The sequence below is a fragment of the Protomyctophum bolini genome, assembly GCF_963924005.1.
Source record: "Protomyctophum bolini genome assembly, chromosome: 22".
NCBI classification, from domain to species: domain Eukaryota; kingdom Metazoa; phylum Chordata; class Actinopteri; order Myctophiformes; family Myctophidae; genus Protomyctophum; species Protomyctophum bolini.
The window spans coordinates 21,945,421-21,969,754 of record NC_137883.1 but is presented as its reverse complement, the minus strand read 5'-3'; the positions used below and the strand labels follow the sequence as shown (position 1 = coordinate 21,969,754).

The 24,334-nt window shown below is 44.0% G+C and overlaps 1 protein-coding gene across 1 annotated transcript; it reads left to right on the top strand.

The window, feature by feature from the left end:
• Positions 1-7,156: 7,156 nt before the first annotated feature.
• Positions 7,157-19,649, top strand: LOC308309705 (rabphilin-3A-like; the record flags this gene model as incomplete). Its single annotated transcript, XM_080755622.1, has 15 exons — positions 7,157-7,284; positions 7,522-7,651; positions 8,453-8,536; positions 9,750-9,888; positions 10,030-10,209; positions 10,641-10,883; positions 12,187-12,266; positions 12,429-12,503; positions 14,970-15,079; positions 15,219-15,345; positions 16,095-16,151; positions 16,689-16,840; positions 17,372-17,453; positions 18,011-18,107; positions 19,286-19,649. 15 exons carry the CDS (start codon positions 7,157-7,159, stop codon positions 19,417-19,419), a joined length of 1,818 nt encoding a protein of 605 aa, XP_080611748.1. The 3' UTR covers positions 19,420-19,649.
• Positions 19,650-24,334: the final 4,685 nt, after the last annotated feature.

The window sequence follows — 24,334 nt, the reverse complement described above, 5'->3', positions numbered from 1 at the left end:
TAAGTATATACAGGCCTGACCTCAACATTTAAAACATTTCTTCTAAATCCTCCAGTTTTCTGAAATGCGCGCTATGAGCTTGTAGATCTGCTATTTTTCAATAGCTAAATTATAACATAATGTTTAAAACACCAAAAGGGGTTCCTGCCCAAAATGGGTTAACCAATATAGAGTCCGATTCTAAAAACATGTCTTCTAAATGTCAACAGTTTTCTGAAAAATGTCAGTGGTGCTCAACCCTTTTCACGTCAAGGATCTCCAGAACTATATGTATTTGGCTGCGGACCCCCATCTGAAAATACCTTGTTCCAGGGCCCACCCCCAGAAGCAACGATTTGAGTTCAAAACGTTTTAATTTATTAATATATATTCAAGATTTGCGCCACATTTTCACAATAAAAAAAAAAAAAGCAGATCTACAAGCTCGTAGTGCGGCACTCTTTAAAAGAACTAAAGGCCCTGTGCGGCGTGGACAGGGGAGCTCTGATCCTCAGAGTGGCGGCCGGCGGTGGGGTCGTTGGGGGGGCCCTGGCTGTGACCCCCGGAGCCCCCCACCGTTGAATGGTTTTCCCAAGGGATAAGCCTAGATGTATCAAATGGCGATCGGTGGCCATATACAATTAATATACCGGCGTATACATACATCTACAAGTATATTAATGCACGTCCACCAACCGTTCATTGATTAATGCACCGTTAAGCGTTAAGCCCACACCTTGTGTGCAAATGTCTGATGTACATTATTATTAGCCTGGCCCTGCAGCCCCCGTATCGCTACTGTAGCCTCACATCCAGCTGGTCTGCACATGCTTTAGCCCCCGTATCGCTAGTCTCACATCCAGGGGTCTGGACATGCTTTAGCAGAGAAGCAGGGTGTTCTCTGTTGGAAATCTAACCGGCCCAGTTGCTATATGGATAATCCAGTACGAACCAATCGCCAAAAGAGTCCCACTGTGGCCACGGCAAACGAGTGAAGACCAAATTCAGGCGTGTCAGGCTAGCCGATTATGTGGTAAAAAAAAAATCACACCTGTGTGAGGGGCGCTCTTATCATCAGCCAATCACTTTTGGTGTCCTCACTTTTCTGTCCTCACTTTTTATCCTCTGTGCTCAGCCAATCAAATCATCGCTATGGTGTTCACACAAACACAAAACATTTTCAGATCGGGGTCTGCAGCCAAATGCATATCAATCTGGGGGTCCTTGACTTGAAAAGGTTTGAGAACCACCGCTGTACATGAAGTCCCAGATCCACACCATAGCTACTATAGATGGATGACGTGTCACTTGTATACACAGTAGGTGATCCGCTATAAAAAAAACTAACTTTATCGCAATTTGTTGAAATGTAATGGATCAGAAAGTGGTCCATTTTACCCATGAAACGCTGTGGGGGCAGAAACCATCTATCTTTTTTTAATCGAATCAGTGCTATTAAAGCCCTGTTCAGTCATCTTCAGCTTGACCTTCTGCAGGATGTCAAATAATATGGAGGGCCGAAAGGTGACTTCATGTGTACTAAAGGTCTACTCTAGTCTACAGTACAGTACTTATACTGTATACAGTACTGTAAGTGTGGCCGTCATCTTAAATCCAATGAACACTCATCCTCTTTGTTCTTTGTTCTCCTGTCTCCACTGCTGATGTTATTGCTATTGTCATGTTGACATGGCCCTGCAAGCACGCTGACACTGATTTGATAAGTAATGGCAGCGTGTGTGTGTGTGTGTGTGTGTGTGTGTGTGTGTGTGTGTGTGTGTGTGTGTGTGCGTGTGCGTGTCACACGTGTGTTGTGACACTGGCTAAGTGTGTCTGTCATTCTACAGCATTCCCTTAATTCACATTGAGTGTCAGTCGATCACGCACGAGCGTACACACACACACACACACACACACATCAGTTTAACCGTGACATTTAAATTGCAGTCATCATGGACACATGTTTTTCAAGGAGGATGAACACACCATACAAGCACTAGTGGCGTGCACACCACCACCACCACCACCACCATATAATGTCCCTGTCTGTCTAGCTCTTTAGAGGTACAGAAAAGGTCAATATATACCAGTCCAATTTCATCCAATCAGGAGAGAGAACATGCAGGGTATGGAAGTGATGATGACTCAGCATGGAACACTGTCAAAATTTAACAACTGATATGGCAACATACGTTTTTCAGAAAACTGTTCTGTTTTAGAAGACGTAGAATCGACCTGATGTCTTAATGTGTGAGGCATATAGGCTAATGTATGTATGAAGGCAGCACAACTTAGAAAACTATCTTATTTGTTATCTGATACCAAACTTGACAAACACAGTACAGCAGTGTCCACCGTCTGATATGAAAATAAAAAGGGACACGTTTACAGTAGGTCTTCAGAAAACCCAGTGACTGCTGGTCAGTGAAGCAACAATAAAGGCTGACCAGAATGATAAAGGAGATTGTGTTAGCTTACCGTCAAACCTGAAAGGAAAAGGGAAGAAAGGGTGGCCTCCATGTGAAACGGAGGATAATGTGGTGAGATTATAACCAGGATTAAATCAATAGAATGAAGGGGTTCATGGAGACTGTTGCCAGGTCTGCTTATATTATTGTAAGCGGCGTTGGGCCAGTTTTTGCTGTAAAGTCACTTGTAAATATTGGTTGCGGGTTGCATTTTTGTAACATCCAACACAAACTTGAGAGGCAGGCAGCCAGGGTTTCAATTTGTTATAATAGTTGTGTGTTATATACTGTATAAACACTATCATTGTATCGAATATCAAATAATGCAAACATACTGTAAACTCACATTTACAAGTCTCTCTGTCTTTCAGAGGTGTAAGTGATGGACTGCTGGTCACAATACAGCTTTATTTTCTTTGCAATTATAATACTAAAACACATTATTGTCAATGGTAACAAGTGCACACAGTGTCTGTGTCATTTGATAATACAAAAGAAATCTCTCACATACACAGAAATGTAGCCTACTTTACAGGTTGACTATAATCATTCTGGCTGCTAGACTAGGTGTAACAAAACAAACTGAAAACTATATTCTCAATTCTCAATAGTCAATAATACAAGGATCTTCAACAGGCGGTCCGAGACCCCTAGGGGGTCCTCCTTACTACAGGGGTGCCCCAAATCGTTGTGTTTTACATGCGGTTTCAACTTGTTTAAAGGGAGTGACGTCAGCATGACGCGTGAGAATGGTAGTGCTGGAGGTACAAAACAGCGTTTTGAGGACACAGGTTATTGATAGGTGAAACTATTAGAGTGGTTGCAATGATGGAAACAGGGTCCCAAGACAGTCGGAACTTCATGGACAGTAGGACAGAATGTCTAGAGAGACAGCTGCAATGTGTCAAGGACGACCCCGACGACCTATTCCTCTTCCCCAAGCCACTGTCCAAGCAGAGAAGCAAAGAGCTCCTTTGGGCCAACTATGGACTGAAAGCCAAAAAGACCCGTCCCAAATCCACCGGCCGCCCGATACTATACGAGAATGGCATGCCGGTCAACAAGGCGAAGCGCACACAGAAACTGCAGAGAGAACAAGAGGCCGAGTTCTGGGCCTCGGCGGTCGCCCAGGAAGAAGCCTGGCTGGTAGAAAAGGACAATTTGATTAGAGAGATCCAGATGAACGCGAAGAGGCTGGACGCCATGCAGCAGAGGGTCAAGTTTCTGGAGGACGAGCTGAGAACAAAGGCGGCCAAGGTGAGGAAAGGCATGGCTAACATCGACGACAGGTCCAACAAACTCCTTTACATGCACGTGACGGCCGCCATGAATGAACTGAAGAGCAAACAGGTGCAGTGGGGGAAGGAGAAGCAGGCGCTGGAGGACCTCTTTAAGAGGGAGACAAAGGCGATGGAGGTCAGCTTCGACAGGGAGAGGAGGGACGTACTCCTCGAGAAAGACGCCTTGTTCCGAGAAAAGCTAACCGTCAGCAAGAAGCTCCGCTTCGCGGAGCAGACCGTCGCAGATATGGAGCAGCACCTGGAAATGGCGGACCACGAGATACAGGATAAGAAGGAAATCCTCCTCCGGAACCTAAAGGACTTCGAGAAGAAGTTCACCCAGATACCGATCGACCTCAGTGAAATGTCCAAGAGTCAGCTGGTGGACAAACAGGACGATGTTCTGCTGCAGCTTCTCATAGCAAAGCTCACCGTGCACCACATTGCGGCTGGAAGCGAAGAATCTTGATATGGCAAGGCTCCTTTGTTGAGGGGCGATATGGCAAGGCTCCTTTGTTGAGGGGCGATATGGCAAGGCTCCTTTGTTGAGGGGCGATAAGGCAAGGCTCCTTTGTTGAGGGGCGATATGGCAAGGCTCCTTTGTTGAGGGGCGATAAGGCAAGGCTCCTTTGTTGAGGGGCGATAAGGCAATGCTCCTTTGTTGAGGGGCGATAAGGCAAGGCTCCTTTGTTGAGGGGCGATAAGGCAAGGCTCCTTTGTTGAGGGGCGATATGGCAAGGCTCCTTTGTTGAGGGGCGATAAGGCAAGGCTCCTTTGTTGAGGGGCGATAAGGCAAGGCTCCTTTGTTGAGGGGCGATAAGGCAAGGCTCCTTTGTTGAGGGGCGATATGGCAAGGCTCCTTTGTTGAGGGGCGATAAGGCAAGGCTCCTTTGTTGAGGGGCGATAAGGCAAGGCTCCTTTGTTGAGGGGCGATAAGGCAAGGCTCCTTTGTTGAGGGGCGATATGGCAAGGCTCCTTTGTTGAGGGGCGATATGGCAAGGCTCCTTTGTTGAGGGGCGATAAGGCAAGGCTCCTTTGTTGAGGGGCGATAAGGCAAGGCTCCTTTGTTGAGGGGCGATAAGGCAAGGCTCCTTTGTTGAGGGGCGATAAGGCAAGGCTCCTTTGTTGTTGAGGGGCGATAAGGCAAGGCTCCTTTGTTGAGGGGCGATAAGGCAAGGCTCCTTTGTTGAGGGGCGCTGTGGCAGCCAAGTTTGTCTTATTCATGCCCCCGTGATGCCATGTGTCAGCCAAGTCATTTTAATGTTTGTGTTATTCATTCACCCCCTCTCCCCCCGTTTTAAGCATGCTCCCTGATGTCATGTGGCAGCCACAGTTGGCGCCCCTCACTTAACAGTTCACACAAGTGTGATTTTTAGTTTCAAATTTGTGACATCTTTTGTTTCAGTATATGCGAGACATGATGAGTGCACCCGCCATCTGATGTTCACATACTGTATACAGACTCCCACAGCCAGAAATGTTAATAAACAGCTTAAAATTTGCTGTTAAAAATCAGTCTTCAATCAATTTCAGGTCGATATAGCCTTCCAAGAGTATACAATGCATGAGAACCTCCATCTAAACGTATTTATAAGCCGATTATGTCGCTGTGGCACGCTAATTGAGATCTTTTAGTAGCCTAATTAAAGCCGTGCTTGCTTGATAGATCATACACACCAAGTGCACCAAGTCTATAAGACGAATAATCGGAGGGGTGCCCTCATATAGTTTATATAATCTACAATCTAGAGACCAGACAACCCCGTCCCCAACTATATTAATTTCAATGGAAGTTGCTCAGTGGCGCCACTGTTGCTATGGTTCGCTTGAACACAGTCTCAACTTTGAGCGCTGGTTTTCTTTGCATTCACATCAAAGTCCTCTCTCTGGGGTTGTGGGTGTGTGTTGTGTGTTTAGAGCACTGTCACAATTGTTACATAATGGCCTAATCGCAATTGTTTCATATTATATAGTTTTTTGCATAATCGTAACATAATTATTTCCGTGTTGAACTTTTTTCATATATATTTTCAAACATCTTTTGTATTGTAACATTTGTAGAGCGGCTATTTCCACTGTTAATGTTTTTTGTAGAGTATAAAGTTATTTGTTGTATCTACCCTGTGCAACTTTAGTTTACAACGCCTAAAAGCCAAACGGAAATGTCATTTCTATTCATAATGTTCCAGAATGTAAACACATTAAATCGTAAAGCGCAAGTAGGCCTATTTGAACAATTATGGATTGGGGGGGGGTCGAGGGGTTATAAAGTACTGTATTCAGGCTCCTAAATATCGTCAATGTCGGGTAGAAACCTTCTTATTATTATCTAAATATAAAAACATAGTGATCGGATGTTTTCACTGCTTTGTGTGGCACTGGCGTATGATGAAGTAGGCCATTCATTTTACTAAATAAACTGTTATCCTCATATGGCAAATTATGTTATAATTCTACATCAAGAAATGTAAGAGCCCACTCTCGTTATCGTAAAGTTGCTGTAAGTGATTGGTTATAGGTATAAAAGTTTGGTTAATACAAAACGCTTTTGTTAACGCATAAGTTATTCAGTATAGGCTATTATTCTAGTAATCATTGCTATAAAGTGTTGTCTCGTGTCAGTCAGTCGTCAGGTGGTTATATACGGTAGTTTTGATCGGATGAAGAGTCTTGGCTCGAAACGTCGTCAATAAAATATCTTTTCCTATATACACAAACTGTTGTGGTTGCTCTAGCTAGCATAGATACAGCTGCCCTATAATGCATATGAAACTGGGGGTCCCTGGAAGTCAAAAGAGGCAGACATGGGATTGGAATAGCTGATCTACAAACTCAGATTAGCTATTTTCACAGTTTATCTGTGGAACCGAATCAAACTAAATGTAGCCTAAATGCTGTTTCAGACAGGGAGCAAGCTTTTGGCCTGAGAGGTTTGGCGGGAACCTGGCCTTGCTGTTGGCCATGCTGAGCTGTGTGCATGATGTGTTTTAGGAGGTGGAAGGATGTATACTGTATATGTATGTCTGGGCCCCCAAATAATTGTCGAGTCTCTCTCCTTGCGCTGTGTGTGTGTGTGTGTGTGTGTGTGTGTGTGTATGACAGCGGTTTTCAACAAGTGGTCCGGGGGTTCCAGGTGTCCCCAGCTAAATGATGGAGAGTTGGTAACCAAATGGACCCTTAATAGACCTTTAACTCTTGAGAGTGTAACATTTTACACTCTCAAGAGTTACATTATTGTTAAACATCTGCATTACATAAATTAATTTACAAGAAGTCTAGAGACTGTAGAAGAATTGATATTTTGATCAACGTTTGCCTGTTATCTCTCCTAATGGTAACACCATCAACACAGCATGGACTTGTGGACCAAATCTTATCCAACCGACGACAGCAACATATTCATATACTGTGTTTCAGGAAGGTGGAAGGATGTACACGTCTGGTGGTCCCCCCTGTGCGGCTGTGGGGGAGGAGCTCACCGATGAGGAGAAGGAGGTCATCAACGCGGTCATCGCGCGCGCCGCCATGATGGAGGCAGTGGACCAGGAGAGGATCGGGTGAGTGAGTGAGAGACGCACGCGTACAGCGGTGCGGAAAGTATACACACAATCTTTTACTCAATTAAAAGTATCAATACTGCAATGTAGAAATGCTCTGTTACAAGTAAATATATCTGGAATTCCAAATAGGCCTAAGTAAAAGTATAAAAGTATTGATGTCAAAATGTACCAAAACATTTTACTCAGACTAAAACTAAATCCAAATTTGCTGTCCAAATCAACACTATTGTGCAGGCGCCTGGCCTCTCGTCTGGACACCATAAAGAAGACGGCGTGTGGAGATGGACAGTCCCACTGTCTGCTGTGTGGTCAGTCCTTTGGATCGCATGGAGTCCAGACCGTCCTCTGTGCCAAATGCAACAAGGTCAGCATGTACTTTATTGTCTCTGTAGGGGTGGAAACCTCACATGTCCAAAAGCTGTGACTTTTCGGGATTTACATTCAAAAGCGTTAAAGGCAGCAGATCTGTCGCTTCGCGTTATGATCAAGTAGAATAGAGTGTTAATTTACGCGAAAAGAAAAGAAAGTGTACATAACGTGTTAAAGTGACGTTTTTTTGTGGCCACACCCACCATTATGTAATAATTATGTATAGACAAATCCACAGAAGGGTGCTCTGGGCGCAGCCATTAAGAGGTTTACACTTCAGCACTGATGGCACACATGGCCTACAGGGCACCGATGATTCAATGATTTAAAGTCGATACAGTAACTATTTAGCAAAGAAATTAAAGTTTTTTAAGGGAAACTAAGTAAAAAAGTAAACACATGGGCACTGTATTTGAACACATTATGGACAAACCTTGACATGAACACAGAGAATACACACATGTATCAATAGACACAAGTACTTAGTATCGATACAATCGATTATTTGCAATGCAAAACCTTTTGATACTGATTATTTGCATTGCAAAACGATACGATATAATACAATATATGTTCCTATATACATGTTATATCGATATACTGTTATCTCTCCTATGGTACCAACATCAATACAGCATGGACTTGTGGACAAAAAAATCTTATCCCACGACAATGAATAACTTCTTTAGTTTGGGGGTCTGAGAGGATAATGTCATCAAATGGTGGCCCGTGGCTCAAATGGTGAATAAAATAATGCGGACCTTGATCTGGTGTGTGAATGATGCTTGTGTTGCAGCACATGTGCAGTAAATGCGGCGTCCAGAGCAACAGCCACTCCTGTCCTGTGTGGCTGTGTAGGATCTGCAGCGAGCACCAAGAGGTGAGACATGGTGGGAAAAGTACTCAAATATTTTACTTAGGTAAAAGTGTCAATACTGGTATGTAGGTGTACTCTCCGTTACATGTAGAAGTTCAAAATGTGTACAAAATCACTGTTGATTGACAGGTATTTTATTATAATATATATTTTTTGCCATAATCTTTTTAATTACATTTTATATAGTTTTACAGTAGTCATATTGTGGTCATCTGAGATGTTTTAGTCTAGTTTTAGTTGAGTGAATTCCATAAGATTTTAGTCAACTATACCTACGGCTTAGATTTAAAGACGTAAAATGCAAGAAGTCTACAGTAGATAATGGAAAATAATTGTTATTTTGATCAACATTGGCCTGTTATCTCTCCTAATGGTACCAACATCAATATAGCATGGAAATTTGGACAAAATCTTATCCATTGGTTCTGAGAGGCTAAATCCCATCACATGGTGGTCCGTGGCACAAATGCCAACTAAATAATGGTCCTTGATATGAAAGAGGTTGAAAAGCACTGATCTGGTTCATTTAGTCATGAGCTGGTTTCACACTAGTTTCACACTGAGGCCAGCTGGTCTCCCTCTCTGTTGCTGGGGTTTATGACTAAAATAAAAAAGACATCCTAAGAGAATCAATTTAGCTGGAGATCTTGTCTAAGATGTCGTTCTTTTAATCAATAGTTTCCACCCAGGTTTAGCCCCTAAATTTAATTTATATGTCACTACTAGACACACAAATCTGGCTTAATTCTGCTGATCCAGAATGATGCCGAGCAACATGATGTGTTGATTAAATCAAATCAAATCAACTTGATTCGATTTGATGTGATTTGATCTAATTAATTGCTTCCGACCAACATACATAGATAGAAGGTTAAAGTGGAAATGTAGAATAAATAAACTATATGTCATAGACCTATTTGACTATTTCCAAGGTAGTCTCCTACAAATAATATATGTACTGTAACACTGAGAATAGCACATTAAAAAAAAACTATAGTACAGTTTACATCAAATACTATCAAAGTATAATACACATTCCTTAAATTTGTTGTTCTAACAATATTAATACCACATTTAAAAAAAGCGAACAGAATTTACCTCAAATACTATCGAAAAGTGTTGTGTTGTGTTGTACCGTACCGTACCGTACCGTATAGCCTGGCTCCCTGGCCATACCTTGTTTGTTCTGCTGACTTAACGTCACTGGTGTGTACAGATGCTGAAGCGGTCAGGAGCCTGGTTCTTTAAGGGACAGAAGCAACAGGTGCTGCCTCCCCTCCTTCCGCTGTCCAGACCCAGACAGACTGACCCCACCCCACCCGACCCCACTGTCACCCAGGGATCACAGGACACGGGTATGCACGCACGCATGCGCGCACACACACACACACACACACACACACACACACACACACACACACACACACACACACACACACACACACACACACACACACGTCATGTGAGTCTCTTATCTTGCATATTGGGCTCCACAGATGCCAGTATACAACAACAACAACAGCAACGGTCCTGTGAATCTCAAGTGAACTCGGCAGTGGCCTACAATGACAGCATGGCCAGTCCACCGATGGTCCCAGATATGAAGGCCACATCGTCCAAAGTGACCACACAGGATGCCAAGGCCAACGCCACGGCTTGCACGGGTCCTCTAAAGAGTACGTTCCCTTGCACTGTTGATTTTGTTGACTTAAACTTACTCTAACTGACGACAAGCTAGTATAGGCTAAAACTAAGACTAAATATAGTGGCAATTTCATCAACAAATAAAAACAAAAAACTAGAAACCTGCTGACACTTTTTGGTGTTGGCGGGTCAAATTAGGGTTAGGGTTAACGTTTCATATTCCAATATAGCACGTTTTCAATAACACACACGTTGACGGTCCTGTGGCCTCAATACCACTAGGTTTACCTCTGTTAATAAAACAATGTCAATGATTTATTTTCAGGCGTTGACACATTATTTCATCAGGTCACCAATTTCACAGTAAGCCCAACATACACAAAGGAGGTGAGGATATACAGTAGTTTATATATAAAATAATTGTGCCGTGTTGACTTATGTGTGTTTACTGTTAACCCCACAGCTGCTGCTCCTCCAGGCGAACAGGGCAGATACCCACATAAAGAAGAGACAGCGCCTCCTACAGTCGGGGAAGAAAAAAGACAAGCAGTGCTCGGCCCTGTTTCCACTCCAGTAGTACATCCAGTACACTCCAGCATACCTGCTCCAAGCTTAGAGCCCCGTGTCCATCCCCCTCCCTCCAACCCCACACCACCACCTAGTACAGCGGAGGAGGACGACACCAACTATGACTCAGATGATTCCAGTAAGATTCATTTTACTCTCATTTTATACAAATTTTACTCCATGGGGGTTCTGTTCTCAACCTTTTAGGGCCACGACAGACCCATAGTCGGTGTCGAAGTGTCCTCGAGCAAGACACTGAACCCATTATGCTTATGCTCCCGATGTGCAGGTCAGTGCCTTGCATGTTTTCCTCCGTCATCGGTTTATGAACATGTGTGTGAATGGGTGAATCCATCCATCCATCTTCAACCGCTTATCCGTATTCGGGTCGCGAGGGCAACAGCTCCACCAGAGAGCTCCAGACTTTCCTCAGGCAACATTAGTCCTCGAGACATTAGTAACTTCCTGAGGCGTTCCAAGGCCAATGAGTCGATGTGATCCTCCATCTGCGCCTTGGTCTGCCCCGGGGTCTCCTCCCTGTGGGACGCTCGAGAGGCATCCTAACCAGATGCCCGAACCACCTAAGCTGGCTCCTTTCCAGGCGTAAAAGCAGTGACTACTCCTTTGAGCGTGACTGAACTTCTCACCCTATCTCTAAGGGACATGCCAGCTACCCCACTTGAATCTCTGTAAAGCGCACTATATAAATGCAGCATTTACCATTTACTTATGGGGGGGATGGGCAGCCATCTGTAAGTGCTCTTTTAGAGTGGTTTTGAAGGAGGGTTTAAGGATTCACATTGTTTTATGACTGTTGGTAGGGTGTTCCACATTTTGTGTAGTATTGCAGTAGAACGAATGTAATCCCTTGTTTGAGACAAATCTGGGTTGAAAGTGATTTATGGAGCTCCCTTTGGTGTTATGCCTTTGACACAGATGGTTTCATGGTTTTAACCTGATGTCCATGCGGTTCGGGCAGCTCATTGTAGGCGAAAAGGGTCAAGACAAAATGTCAACGATGGTCGCACATTTTGAAAATAGATCTACAAGTTCACAACGCGTTGCATCGTGGCACGTTGTTAAGCTTGTTGATCTGCTATTTCTTTGCTAGGGCTTTCATTCAATTCATAGCATCTGTGGTTATTGAACTATACCCTGTTTTTTACCATAATGCTCTTCGGCTCCATTGATTTGGTTATTCTTCAGTTGTGTGTATGTTATTGATTTGCGTCAAAATACACACATTATTTTGCCTGCGCTCAGAGCTGCACTAGGTAATTTCCCACTGGACTTGTGAACATATCAGTCAAAGGTTTACAATTCCACGTGGACACCTGATTTCCCAACAAGGTTCCAACGAAATTATATAATGTGTACACGATTCATGTCGATAATATACCTCTTGTTGCTCATTTGTCTTTGTGCTTTTCGTTCATTTCCAGCCAGTCTGGGCTCTCTGGAGTTCAGTTTGCTTTACGAGCAAGAGAACAACGCCCTGCACTGCTGTATTATCAAAGCCAAGGTAAACACACACACACACACACACACACACACACACACACACGCACACATGCACACGCACACGCACACGCACTATAGCATTACCTGTCCCAAGGGTCACTGACCATGGTGCTGAAGGGGCCTCAGCTGCAGAGGTTCTCCATCATTGTGTCCTTTGTTTCAGAGCCTGAAGTCAATGGACTCCAATGGACTGGCCGATCCTTATGTGAAGTTACACCTCTTACCTGGAGCCAGTAAGGTATTGTTACATACTTCCATTACATCCACCCCCCCCCCCCCCTTTTTCTCACCAATTTAGTCACACATGTTGTGCTGTCACTGCTGTTGTACCTACCAGTGAGGAACCCCCACCGGGAGGACTTTGTCCCACTCCTCCCAACCAACACACCCTGCTGACAGGCTCACGGCCCCAGCCCCTAGGATAACATGCAGTGAACATTAAACTCTGAGGTCCGTAACATGGGCCCCCAGCCCCTAGGATAACATGCAGTGAACATTAAACTCTGAGGTCCATAACATGGGCCCCCAGCCCCTAGGATAACATGCAGTGAACATTAAACTCTGAGGTCCGTAACATGGGCCCCCAGCCCCTAGGATAACATGCAGTGAACATTAAACTCTGAGGTCCGTAACATGGGCCCCCAGCCCCTAGGATAACATGCAGTGAACATTAAACTCTGAGGTCCATAACATGGGCCCCCAGCCCCTAGGATAACATGCAGTGAACATTAAACTCTGAGGTCCGTAACATGGGCCCCCAGCCCCTAGGATAACATGCAGTGAACATTAAACTCTGAGGTCTGTAACATGGGCCCCCAGCCCCTAGGATAACATGCAGTGAACATTAAACTCTGAGGTCCGTAACATGGGCCCCCAGCCCCTAGGATAACATGCAGTGAACATTAAACTCTGAGGTCCATAACATGGGCCCCCAGCCCCTAGGATAACATGCAGTGAACATTAAACTCTGAGGTCCGTAACATGGGCCCCCAGCCCCTAGGATAACATGCAGTGAACATTAAACTCTGAGAGCCACTGATCTAAACAGTGGGTGCACCATGGAGTACCCCTCTGGAAAGATCCTCACGTATGCGGGCGACGCGGTGACATTGTCTGGTGTCCTCGGCGAGGCCAATGTGTCACCGTCCTGACAGCGGGTAGAGCAGCTGGCGTTCCAACAACCTGAGGGGCCTGACGGGCTGCAGAGGTGGCCCTGACCTCCGTGACCTAGTATATCAACAGCGCCACAATCACACGTTTTCAGGAAGACAATTCACGCTGCCAGGAAATATTATACCCCTGACCTCGGGTCGGGGGAGAGGAATGCCTCATTCATAGAGGTCAATGCTTTAATTGACCTTGTTCCCGAATGAGAATTGTGTTGCTTTTATTGGTAGGCTATGCGACATGTCATGCATGTACTATGATGGCACAAACACCGATTCGAATGAAATATATTTCCGGGTGATTTGAAAAGACAAGGACCCCCACAAGAGAAGTTTTTACGGCTCTAGCAGTGATTCTCAACCATTTTAATTTCAAAGACCCCCAGTTTGACAAGCATTAGGCTACAGACCCCCATTTAATGTAATTTCTATCTCTGGGACCGCAATTTATACTGTATAATCAATGTTAATGTAACTGAGAGTGTGCAAATGGAACGAAATGGACCCTAAAGGATGCATTTGGTTCCATTTGTACACTCTCTGAGTTACAGACCCATAAGTGTACATTTGGTTCCTAACTTTCTATCCTTTAGCTGGGGACCCCTTGGAACTCCCTCAAGGACCCCCAGGGGTCCCCGGACACCACTTTGAGGAGCACTGATCTAGACGGGCTATATTCCGGGATGCCTTAACGACGAGGTATATATAAATCAGGCTCAGCCAGTGGACTGAGAGAGACCATACTTTAATGTGATTAGAGGTGCTCTCCAAGCAACGCTTCCTAGCGTTAAATCAAACCCAGAGTGATTTGTGTACCGCGCTCATCTTTATTGATTCACCTCACAACATCTCACATCTCGTTAGAGGCATGCAGTGATGCGGGGCGACCCAACAGCTGGCCGGGGTGGCCCGCACCACTTTCTCTATTTCCTCTGTGTGTGTGTGTGTGTCTCTCTCTCTCTCTCTCTCTCTCTCTCTCTATGTCTCTCTCTCTCTCGACTGTATCCATCTCCAATAAAGGCTCAGGAATCTTTTTTACTGGTAATGAAATGTTATTGATTTTGTTCTTTGCCTTTCTGTCACTAAAACAGGGGTCTTCAACAGGGGGCCCGGGGGTCCTCTTAATACAACAGTAATAATACTAAGAGGGCTACAGGGGGTCCGCCAAATCTTTGTGTGATGGGGAACACTATAGCAAGGGTACAATCTGCTACAATCAAGTTGACTAAATATTGAGGGGTTTAAAATAGAACATATTCATAATAGAATGATTGTGCTGTCAAACAAGTCTATGAGCTCTATGAAAACGTTTAATCAACACAATGCTATACATTATGTAGTGGGGTCTCTGCTTCATCTCTCTCTCAGCTAAGGCTATACGTCCTTGGCCTGAAAGAATGTTGAAGACTCCTGCACAGAAAACATTCTGATATCATGTCTGACTAGTCAGATCAATGTAATAATATGAGAAAGTATCTTTCTAATTTGCCTCACTTACTGTACTGTTCTGTGTATCTTTTTTTCTTTTCTTTCCTCAGGCTAACAAGCTCCGTACCAAGACTATGAAGACCACCCTGAACCCGGTGTGGAATGAAACTCTGATCTACTACGGCATCACTGATGATGAAATGACACGCAAAAGTCTGCGGTATAAGAACGACGTTTTTTAGAGAACCTCTATAATAATAATAATAATAATAATACATACATGCATACATTTTATATAGCTTTTCAAGGTACTCAAAGTCGATTTACAGAACAAATTACTAAGCTCTTTCTCTCCGTAGGCTCTCGGTGAGTGATGAAGACAAGTTTGGTCATAATGAGTTCATCGGAGAGACACGCGTGGCCCTGAAGAAACTCACGTTCAACCAGAAGAAACACTTCAGCGTGTGTTTGGAGAGAGTGATCCCGGTGAGCCTCAACTAATACCTGCTACGAGTGGTGTAAAGCAAGGCTGCTTTGACAATGGCGAGGGCCAAAGGGCGAGGTCGCTTTGCACCCTCAGGGCGTCTTACTGGTACTAGTATTTCTACATTGCGATATTGATACTTTTACTTCAGTTATGTGAGTACTTTTTCCAGCACTGTCTGCTATACTCTAATGTAGGCGAGTTAGTTGGGTTACTACTGCATGGGATTTTTTTCCAACAAATTAAATGGACAGACGTGTAAAGCACCCATGGTACAGTAAGACATTAAAGACAAATATGTCTGTACAGATGTCAGAACATTATTGTGATGTCAGAACAGGCCAGCTCCATATATGGATAATTGGAGATCTATAGGTCCGGATCCTGGGCAGAGGCTTTTGTGCTGGTTCTGGACAACCGGCTATCCGACGGAATCAACACCAGGTACTGCACTCCCTGCAGTGGTGTGGAACGTGTGTGTCAAATGGGGGGGGGGGGGGGGGGGGGGGGGGGGGGCGAGCGGCTTTCGAGTTACGTGGATTACAGATGCACGTACGTACATACACACGTACAGAGATTGGTCTTAAAGGTGCAAGGCTCAAAGGTGCAATTACAGGGCATCCCGCCGTCTCTATGAAGGAAAAGCCACACAAGAAATGTCCTTTTCACCTCCTTTCTATGGCCTGATCTTTCAGGCCAGTTTTGAAACCATCTTTTAAATTGTGATTTTTTTCTCCTCTCTCTCTTGAAGGTAAAGAAGGCGACGGTGGGAGGTGCAGCCCGGGGAATGGCGCTGTACGAGGATGATGTAAGACCATAATCTGACCTCTTACACAGTGGTGTAAAGCAACTAAGTATATTTACTCAAGTACTGTACTTAATTAAGTAAAGATCTGAACTTTTACTTCTACAGCACTATACATCTCAGAGGCAAATATTGTACTTTTACTCCACTACTAACTACACTTCCAAATATTGCTACAAAGTGCTTAGTATAGATAATCTTTGACATATAGATATATATTATCCTCCATTAGTCACATGGTAATCCTACAGTACTAGTGATGCATGTCACTACATCACTGTTCATGTAAATCTGCTCTCCACATGTCCCAGTGCTCTCTGTGTGAGTGTGTGCGTGCGTGCGTGCGTGTGTGTGGGAGGGAAGAAAGTGATCAAAGGTCAATTTGCTTCTGAACTACAATCAGATCATGAGTGTCCATCATTTAGCAGAATTGCAAATGGATTGAATTAGCACTGGGGATCTTGACTGTGTGTGTGTGTGTGTGTGTGTGTGTGTGTGTGTGTGTGTGTGCGTGTGTGTGTGTGGCGCGTGCGTGCGTAGCTGAATGACGGTTGTGACACGGAGGATAGGGGGCGTGTCCTGGTGTCTCTGACCTATAGCAGTCAGCAGGGCAGGCTGCTGGTGGGCGTGGTCCGCTGTGCACACCTGGCCGCCATGGACTCTAATGGCTACTCTGACCCCTTCGTCAAAGTGTACGTATCTATGCTTCATTTAACGCCCATTGATACTGGAGACCAAATTCTACAAATGTGTTCTAAATCATAACAGTTTTCTGAAAATAAAAAAACTATTTCTGTATTGTATCAGTGGTTCTCAAACTATTTCATATCAAGGACCCCAAAAAAAATATGTAATTGACCACTCAGATTGACCCCCATCTGAAAATATGTTGTTCCAGGGACCCCCCCAGAAGCAATGCTATGAGTTCAAAAATAAAATTGTGTTAAAGAATATATTAAAAGATTTGCTCATAATTCTTTCTGTGAGCTCGTATATCTGCTATCCCTATCTGAACCACTGTTCTAAATCCTAAGAGTTTTCTGAAAAACCTATATTGTTCTATATCAACTCTCATTAATTCGCAATATCTTCCACAGCTTAATATGTACGGTATTAGTAGATACACACGGCAAAACTGTGGGTCTCTTATCTGAGATAACAATGGACCCCTTTGTTAGATTAATATCCTGGATCTGTTGGTTTACCTCCTGTGTGCTGTATAGATGTCTGAAGCCAGATATGGGGAAGAAAGCCAAGAATAAGACGCAGACAAAGAAGAAGACTCTCAACCCAGAATACAACGAGGTCAGTCCTTCACAAAGCATTTTAAAGGGGTATTTTTATAACATTTTTATGAAAACGTGATCGTTAAATATTCATTCAATAATTTTCAGTCAGGAACAAATATTTTTTTATTTTTAGGAATCTTCTTTTCCCCCTTACAACGCCTTGAGGCAGCCAACACATTACAAATGCTGCAAACTGCAGGAGTGCTGCCACAGCCATATAGGCATTGCTCAGGGAAATAAGGAACCTTATGCAACAGAGCTGTTGTGATGTGTGGAGTGGCTGAATGTTGTCTACTCTACTGCACCTTGAATCCTAGATCAATTTGGGCCCGTATAGGCTACACATACTGTATGTTGTGTTAAAATATATAGTAATATTATATACATATAATAATTTCGTCCCCACTCCTTTGATGTATTCTTTCGTCAATGTACATTTTGCACAAATTTTGTAAAATTTGTCCTTTGCTTTACCCCATCCTAACTAGGAGTGGTGTTGCGTTGCGTAACTTACGTTGCCATGTTGCGTTGTTGAAGCTCACACAGCAACACACCTTTCGATTTTTGTTTCAGGAGTTTGGCTATGAAATAAAACATCCTGACCTAGCCAAGAAAACCCTGGACATATCAGTGTGGGACTACGACATGGGCAAATCTAACGATTTTATTGGTGAGTCTGTCCATCCGTCCGTCCGTCCGTCCATCCAGTCAATCACTCCACAAAAGCCTTAAAAATGTGTTGAAGGAGAATGTTATTATCGAATAACGAGTGGTGCAGGTGAAACATGACATAACATCCAGAGCGCACCGCAGCTCAGAGCATGCGCTCCGGGTCATTTGCTTGTATGTGTTTGGCTTCTTCTTTTTACAGAAGCCCATTTGGGACAAAACACTGTGCAGCCTATTTGGTCATGAAAGACAGATGTGTCGGAAAAGAAAAGAAAAACTTTTCGAACGACCAAAATACGCGATTTATCATATGACGTGACCCCTGCAGCACACAAGATCGGAGCTGCGATGCATTCTGGATGGAGTTACTGTATGTAATTTTTCACCTGTACAACTCGTTATTGGATATAATTACATTATCAGATTAAGGTAAGAAAATGGTTAATCTGAAGTTGTTATTAAAATATTAAAATGATGCTATTTAAATAGCATGTTATTGCGACAGAAGGTCACATTTACTATGAAATCCTGCGTCTCGTGTCCGTCAAACCACCATATATGGTTGGCAATCCATCGTGCCTTGTGACATCACGTGACATCTTAACGCCTCCATATATGGTCACAAGGTTCATTTCACACCTCATGACATCCGGCCTCGTGACACGTCATGCCACCATATATGGCCATCTCCATATATGAAGTTCATGACACTGATCTCATCTAACCCTGGATAACCATACATGGAGAAGACTGGATCATCATCCTGATCTGCATATATGGAGCCGGCCAGAAACTCCATATATGGCCAGTACATAATTCATTCCAGCCGTCTGCCGTCACCCAGGCGGATGTGTGCACGCGCCCTCGCCCTCAGGATGTCTTACTGGACAGCAATGTGCCCTTTTGAAATTTAGTTTGTTGTACATTTGTTTTGTAGGCCTACAGTGTACAGTATGTGGCCCATGGTGACATCGACCAATTCTGGATTAAAAGATGCTAATATATTATTTATGCCCCTAACACTATTAAGGCAGCCAGCGGTTCCACGCGCCGCACAAGGTGGCCATTTTTCAACTTGAGCCGCTGCCCCTCAAAATGTCTGTGCACACCACTGGGAGTGTCTGCAAAATTGCATATTATTTGTGCTTGCTGATCAATAGTGTTCCTGTGCCCACACAGGAGGATGCCAGCTGGGCATCCAGGCTAAGGGGGAATGCTTGAAGCACTGGTACGACTGCCTCAAGAACAAAGACAAGAAGATTGAGCGCTGGCACGTCCTACAGAACGACAACCCTGTTCAGTTTGATGACTGAGTCCTTTCCCCCTCGGTTTGTTTCATCCCCCCCCTCTCACTCCACCTCTCGCATAGATAGAACTGTCACCAATCATTTTACAAGACCATTCATTAATCAACACACTCCCAAAACGGCCTATAGTGACTTCTTGGGACAAATGTGACCGAGAGTCTGGCGACATCACGGTCACTTCTGCACTTCAGGAATGCGGAAGTGTCGCCAGGTTGATGGCTCCACAAAAATACAAAAGAGGAATGACGGCGGCGCGCTGCCTGAATCAGACTTGAGCTTCGAGAGGCACTGTGCCGAATGTTGCAATTGTACACTTCAGATGATGCAGCACCGATCAAATTGTAACTCACTCCCCCTAGTCAACATGTGACCCCACGGGGTCACGTTTTCCGGAGTGAGAATGCGTTGAATTGTGGGTTTGTCATGCATACACTTTGCTTGCACCACTGAAGCATAATCAATTTCAACAAATTTCACTTTATCGTGTTATCGTGCATTTTATAGTGCATGGAATGCTTTCAAAATATACTCTGGACAATTATGGATGTCAAGATATTAAAATGATAGGTAACAGTTTCTGTGCAGCCAATGTCATATTGTATTATAAACATAATTGTGATGCATTGTGCATATAATTATTATAAGCACTCATAGATGTAGACAATACGTATTGTGTTATTATTCTTAAAACATGAGTAATTATTAGCCCCATATGGAACCTCTCCCTCCGCTCTACTGTAGCTCCGAGATGAGGTCCCACCGTCTTAGCCTATCGGCAGTGTTTCAGAACCGGCGCATATTTGACACTTGGATGCAATGATGGCTTACACTGAAAACCGCTGCTGAATGCAGCACAAAGACTTAACGTGGATTCGAAAAATAATGTCTTGCAGGCAATATATTGTATTATGTGCACCATTGCATGTGCAGTACTGTATGTGTTTAATAAAGAAATACACCATAATGAAGGCTCCGCTGTGCTGTGCTGTGCTGTACTATACAATCAATGGCAAATGCCTGCACCCTCACTGACTTATGTCAGCTGTAAGTGCTTGAGGGTGAGAGGCTGCAAGGCATAGATATTTAAAAAATAGATGCCTCATTGGCCGCTGCAGTTCGTTGGAGCGATGTGTGTTGAAGGAGGGGCGGAATAATTTACACTGGGAGAGGAAGTACGCCGGAAGTGTGGAAGGCACGTTACGTCACGCTGCCACTCAAGTGATTACTGGCCAATCACAGCGCATATTTTCCGGGACTTCCGGAACATGCGCTCTGGGAACGTTTTGCCCTCCCTTGAGCACATACACTCCAGAACCGGAAAGGGCGTCTACGTTTATGTCTATGCTGCAAGCCAGGGCTCCAAATTGTAGTAGTGAAAGGAATGGGACAGCACTTTGAGGATGAGTCTGCCATTCATGACACTTTGCATCACTCTCAAAACTCTTGTTGCGTATATCTGCGTGTACCCTTACCGATTTCAAATGGGACAGCCCTCAAGCCCTCGCAGACTTCACATGAACACACACCTAAAGTCAGTGACAGACAGTAGGCTACTCCCAGACAGTAGACAGTTGCCCCCGCTGCAAGTTGAAGCTATGCGCAAGTTTCATTTCCATCCACCAGCTGTTTAAAAACCCCTGAAGAGACGCGCCTGTACTATAAGCTGCATCTTGCATCATCGTGACGCTACTGTATGCGAGTACTGTAAGGGGGCGGGTTGGATTTGGGCCAATGTTGTGAGAACTTACAAGTGTTGCCAGATTTTGCCAGAGAAATAAGTAACAGGTCTATAGGCTACTGTATATGAGCACTTTATAAATCTATATATACGTCGGGAATGTGAAAATAGCCGATCTACAAGCTTGTAGATTATTATTATATATTTTAACAAAAATATATATTTTTTAATATTTTGAAAACATTTTATCTGTTACGGGGGTCCCTGGCAGGAAATATTTTCTGTTGGTGGTCCTTCACATGAAAATGTTTGAGAACCACTGGTTTAAACAAGACTAGGAAACAAAAAAAAAGCAAACCGCAACTACCAATATAGAAGCAACTTGACAAACAAGCCAAAAGTCACTTATCGGTATTTACTTACTTCAATACTCAATTCCTTCCTGGCAACATTAACTGTGACATGGCAGGAAACTTTGTTTGGATCAGGTGAGGTCTGGAACAATCAGCACAGACAGACACGCAGCTGGCGTTTTGGGGAACTTTGACCCTTCTTGATAAAACATGCTCTCTTCCTCTGCCCAGTGGGTGAAGGTTCATGGACCCAGTTAGCCCTAAAACAACTCAGACCTTAATTCTTTAAACACAGGGTCAAGTTGAATCACGTCATGGTTAAAAGTCTCTTCCAGTGTTCCGGCCCGGGACATGAATGAAAAGAAACCATTGTGGCTGCTGTGTCCGTAAGACTATGTAACCCCAAACCCCAAAGGTACGTAAAAGGGGAAATTACCAGTGATGGAACAAGTCGCCTACTCACATGTATAGGATACTCACTGTATACTCAAGTAAAAGTCTGGTATTCAAAATGTACTTGAGTAAAAGTAGGCCTACTAAAGTCTTTGCATCAAACTTATAAAGAATGCTAAAACAAATGGCCATTTCAAATACGTTTTCAAAAATGTTTTGAAAATAGCTAGCAGCTATATACAGTATGTGTATATATATATATATATATATATATATATAGTAATACTGCAATATTTAGACTCTGATATGTAGTGGAGTAGAAGTACTCCACTACTCTTTTAAAGTATTTGAAAATTTTAATCTGCATACCGGTATACTGAAAAGTTCAATGTTAATCTTACAGTCTACGTTTGTAATGTGACCGAACCAGCTTGAGGATATTGTAAAAAAAAGTTAAGATAGGCCTGATAATAGAATGGTGTTGTAGTTCAGGCTCATGTATTCAATATCAATATAACCTATACTGATGAGATAGACCTACTTATCTCTCTCTGTGAACATCTATAAATCCATATCACTTACCATTCGCATTGCCCTTCACACACAAACACACACACACACACACACACACACACACACGGTTCACTCCCACACACTGTGTGACACACATGCAGCAATTGCAGTGCACGCAGATGCACACGTGCAATGTTCTAATCCAGGCCACAACCTGGATTAGAGCATTGCCCGTGTGAAATGATATTCGAACCGCCCTCCCGCTCATAAAACACAGTGTGTGTGTGTGTGTGTGTGTGTGTGTGTGTGTGTGTGTGTGTGTGTGTGTGTGTGTGTGTGTGTGTGTGTGTGTGTGTGTGTGTGTGTGTGTGTGTGTGTGTGTGTGTGTGTGTGTGTGGGTGGGGTGGGGTGGGGTGGGGTGGGGGGGGGGACTGGATGGAGCTGTGGACGCAGGCCGTAGATTGAAGTCCTTAATAAGTTTGCAGGCTCTAGTAGCCTATTCAGTGTGTGACAATGGCCTGCACTCAGCAGCAGCTGGGCATCCCATAGCGTCTCTATATCAGGGGGGCAGTCCGGGGCAGTCAGACAGATATTTCGTGAAGCCACTATGGAAATCGGGACTTCCTGAAAGTTCATATAATGGCCTGTTGTGGCGCTGTCATTGGGCCCAAAAAACCCCATATCTCCATAGAGGGCCCAACTTCACCTAGACTGTATTACCTTAATAAACATGGTCATGAATACTTTCTGCTTCCAGTCACTAGTTTAAAGTCTCATTTCTCATGTCATAATATTATTTTTGGAAAATTATGGTCCCATTTATTTAAAAATTGACCATAAAGTCGTGTATGTTCTGAGGGGCGTGGCTACCGTTACAGTCTATGATCGGGAGCCACCCCCCGTTCGAGTCAAAATAAAAACCAACGAAGAAGAAGGGGGGGAAGTCCCGCCTCGTTGTCTGGACCAGCCAATGGCCAGCTGGGCCCAAACGGATCTAGAAAGATGGCGATTTACAATTCAAGGACTGACAGGCTAACCTGACGCTGCCAGATCCAAAAAGCTTGCTACACAAATTTGTTTCACAGCTTATTTGGATCTGGGATCGCGGAAGCAAATTCGATGACGGGGCTGTTCCTTTTTTTCAAGATACATGGTAGATGATTGGATGGGAGCGTCTGTCTATCACCGTGTGGGCGTGCAAACACAACCAATCATATCGACGTGTCTATATACCGTCACATCCGCATCCCGCCTTTAGCTCACGCTGATTGGTTCGGTACGAAGCAGATCTGACTCAGGGCTCAACTCCGTCAGAGATCCCAGATGAGTGTTGTGTTAGGGAATATGTTTCCGCAATACCGCCCTCATCTGGCAGCGTCAGGTTACTGACAGGCTTCATCTTACGTCCATATCAGACCCGGGGAATGCTTTGTCCATATTCTTTTACAGTCTATGGTGTATATGCATGGGAAAATCATCTCTATGGGAACGATTAATGGGCTTTCCATTTGTGATATTTATTAATTACATTTTTACTGTGGAAGGGTTATCATATAATTTACTTATATTGATTGATATTGATCATATAAACAATTTAATATGGGTATGGTTTTGCCCGCTCAATTAATAATTAATGTTCTAATTTTGGAGGTCTGGCTCATGGGCTAAAAGCTGGTTCTGAACTGAACCGGTTCCCAACCGGTGGAAAATGGGCCTGGGTGTGATTTTCTATTAGAGAGAGAGAGAGAGAGAGAGAGAGAGAGAGAGAGCGAGAGAGAGAGAAAGGGGGCCCGGGAAGGCCAGTCAGAGAGACAGAAGGACTCGCAGTTCTCTGGTGTTTTGGGTTACATGATACAACAAGTCAGATTTTACCACGTGTTCCTGAGCTGTGGCCGCTATCAGGTGTTGACAACTTGACATCACTTATAGTACCGCGGGAAACTCCCCCTGCTCGGTATAAAGGCAACCAATAGGGACCGTCCGT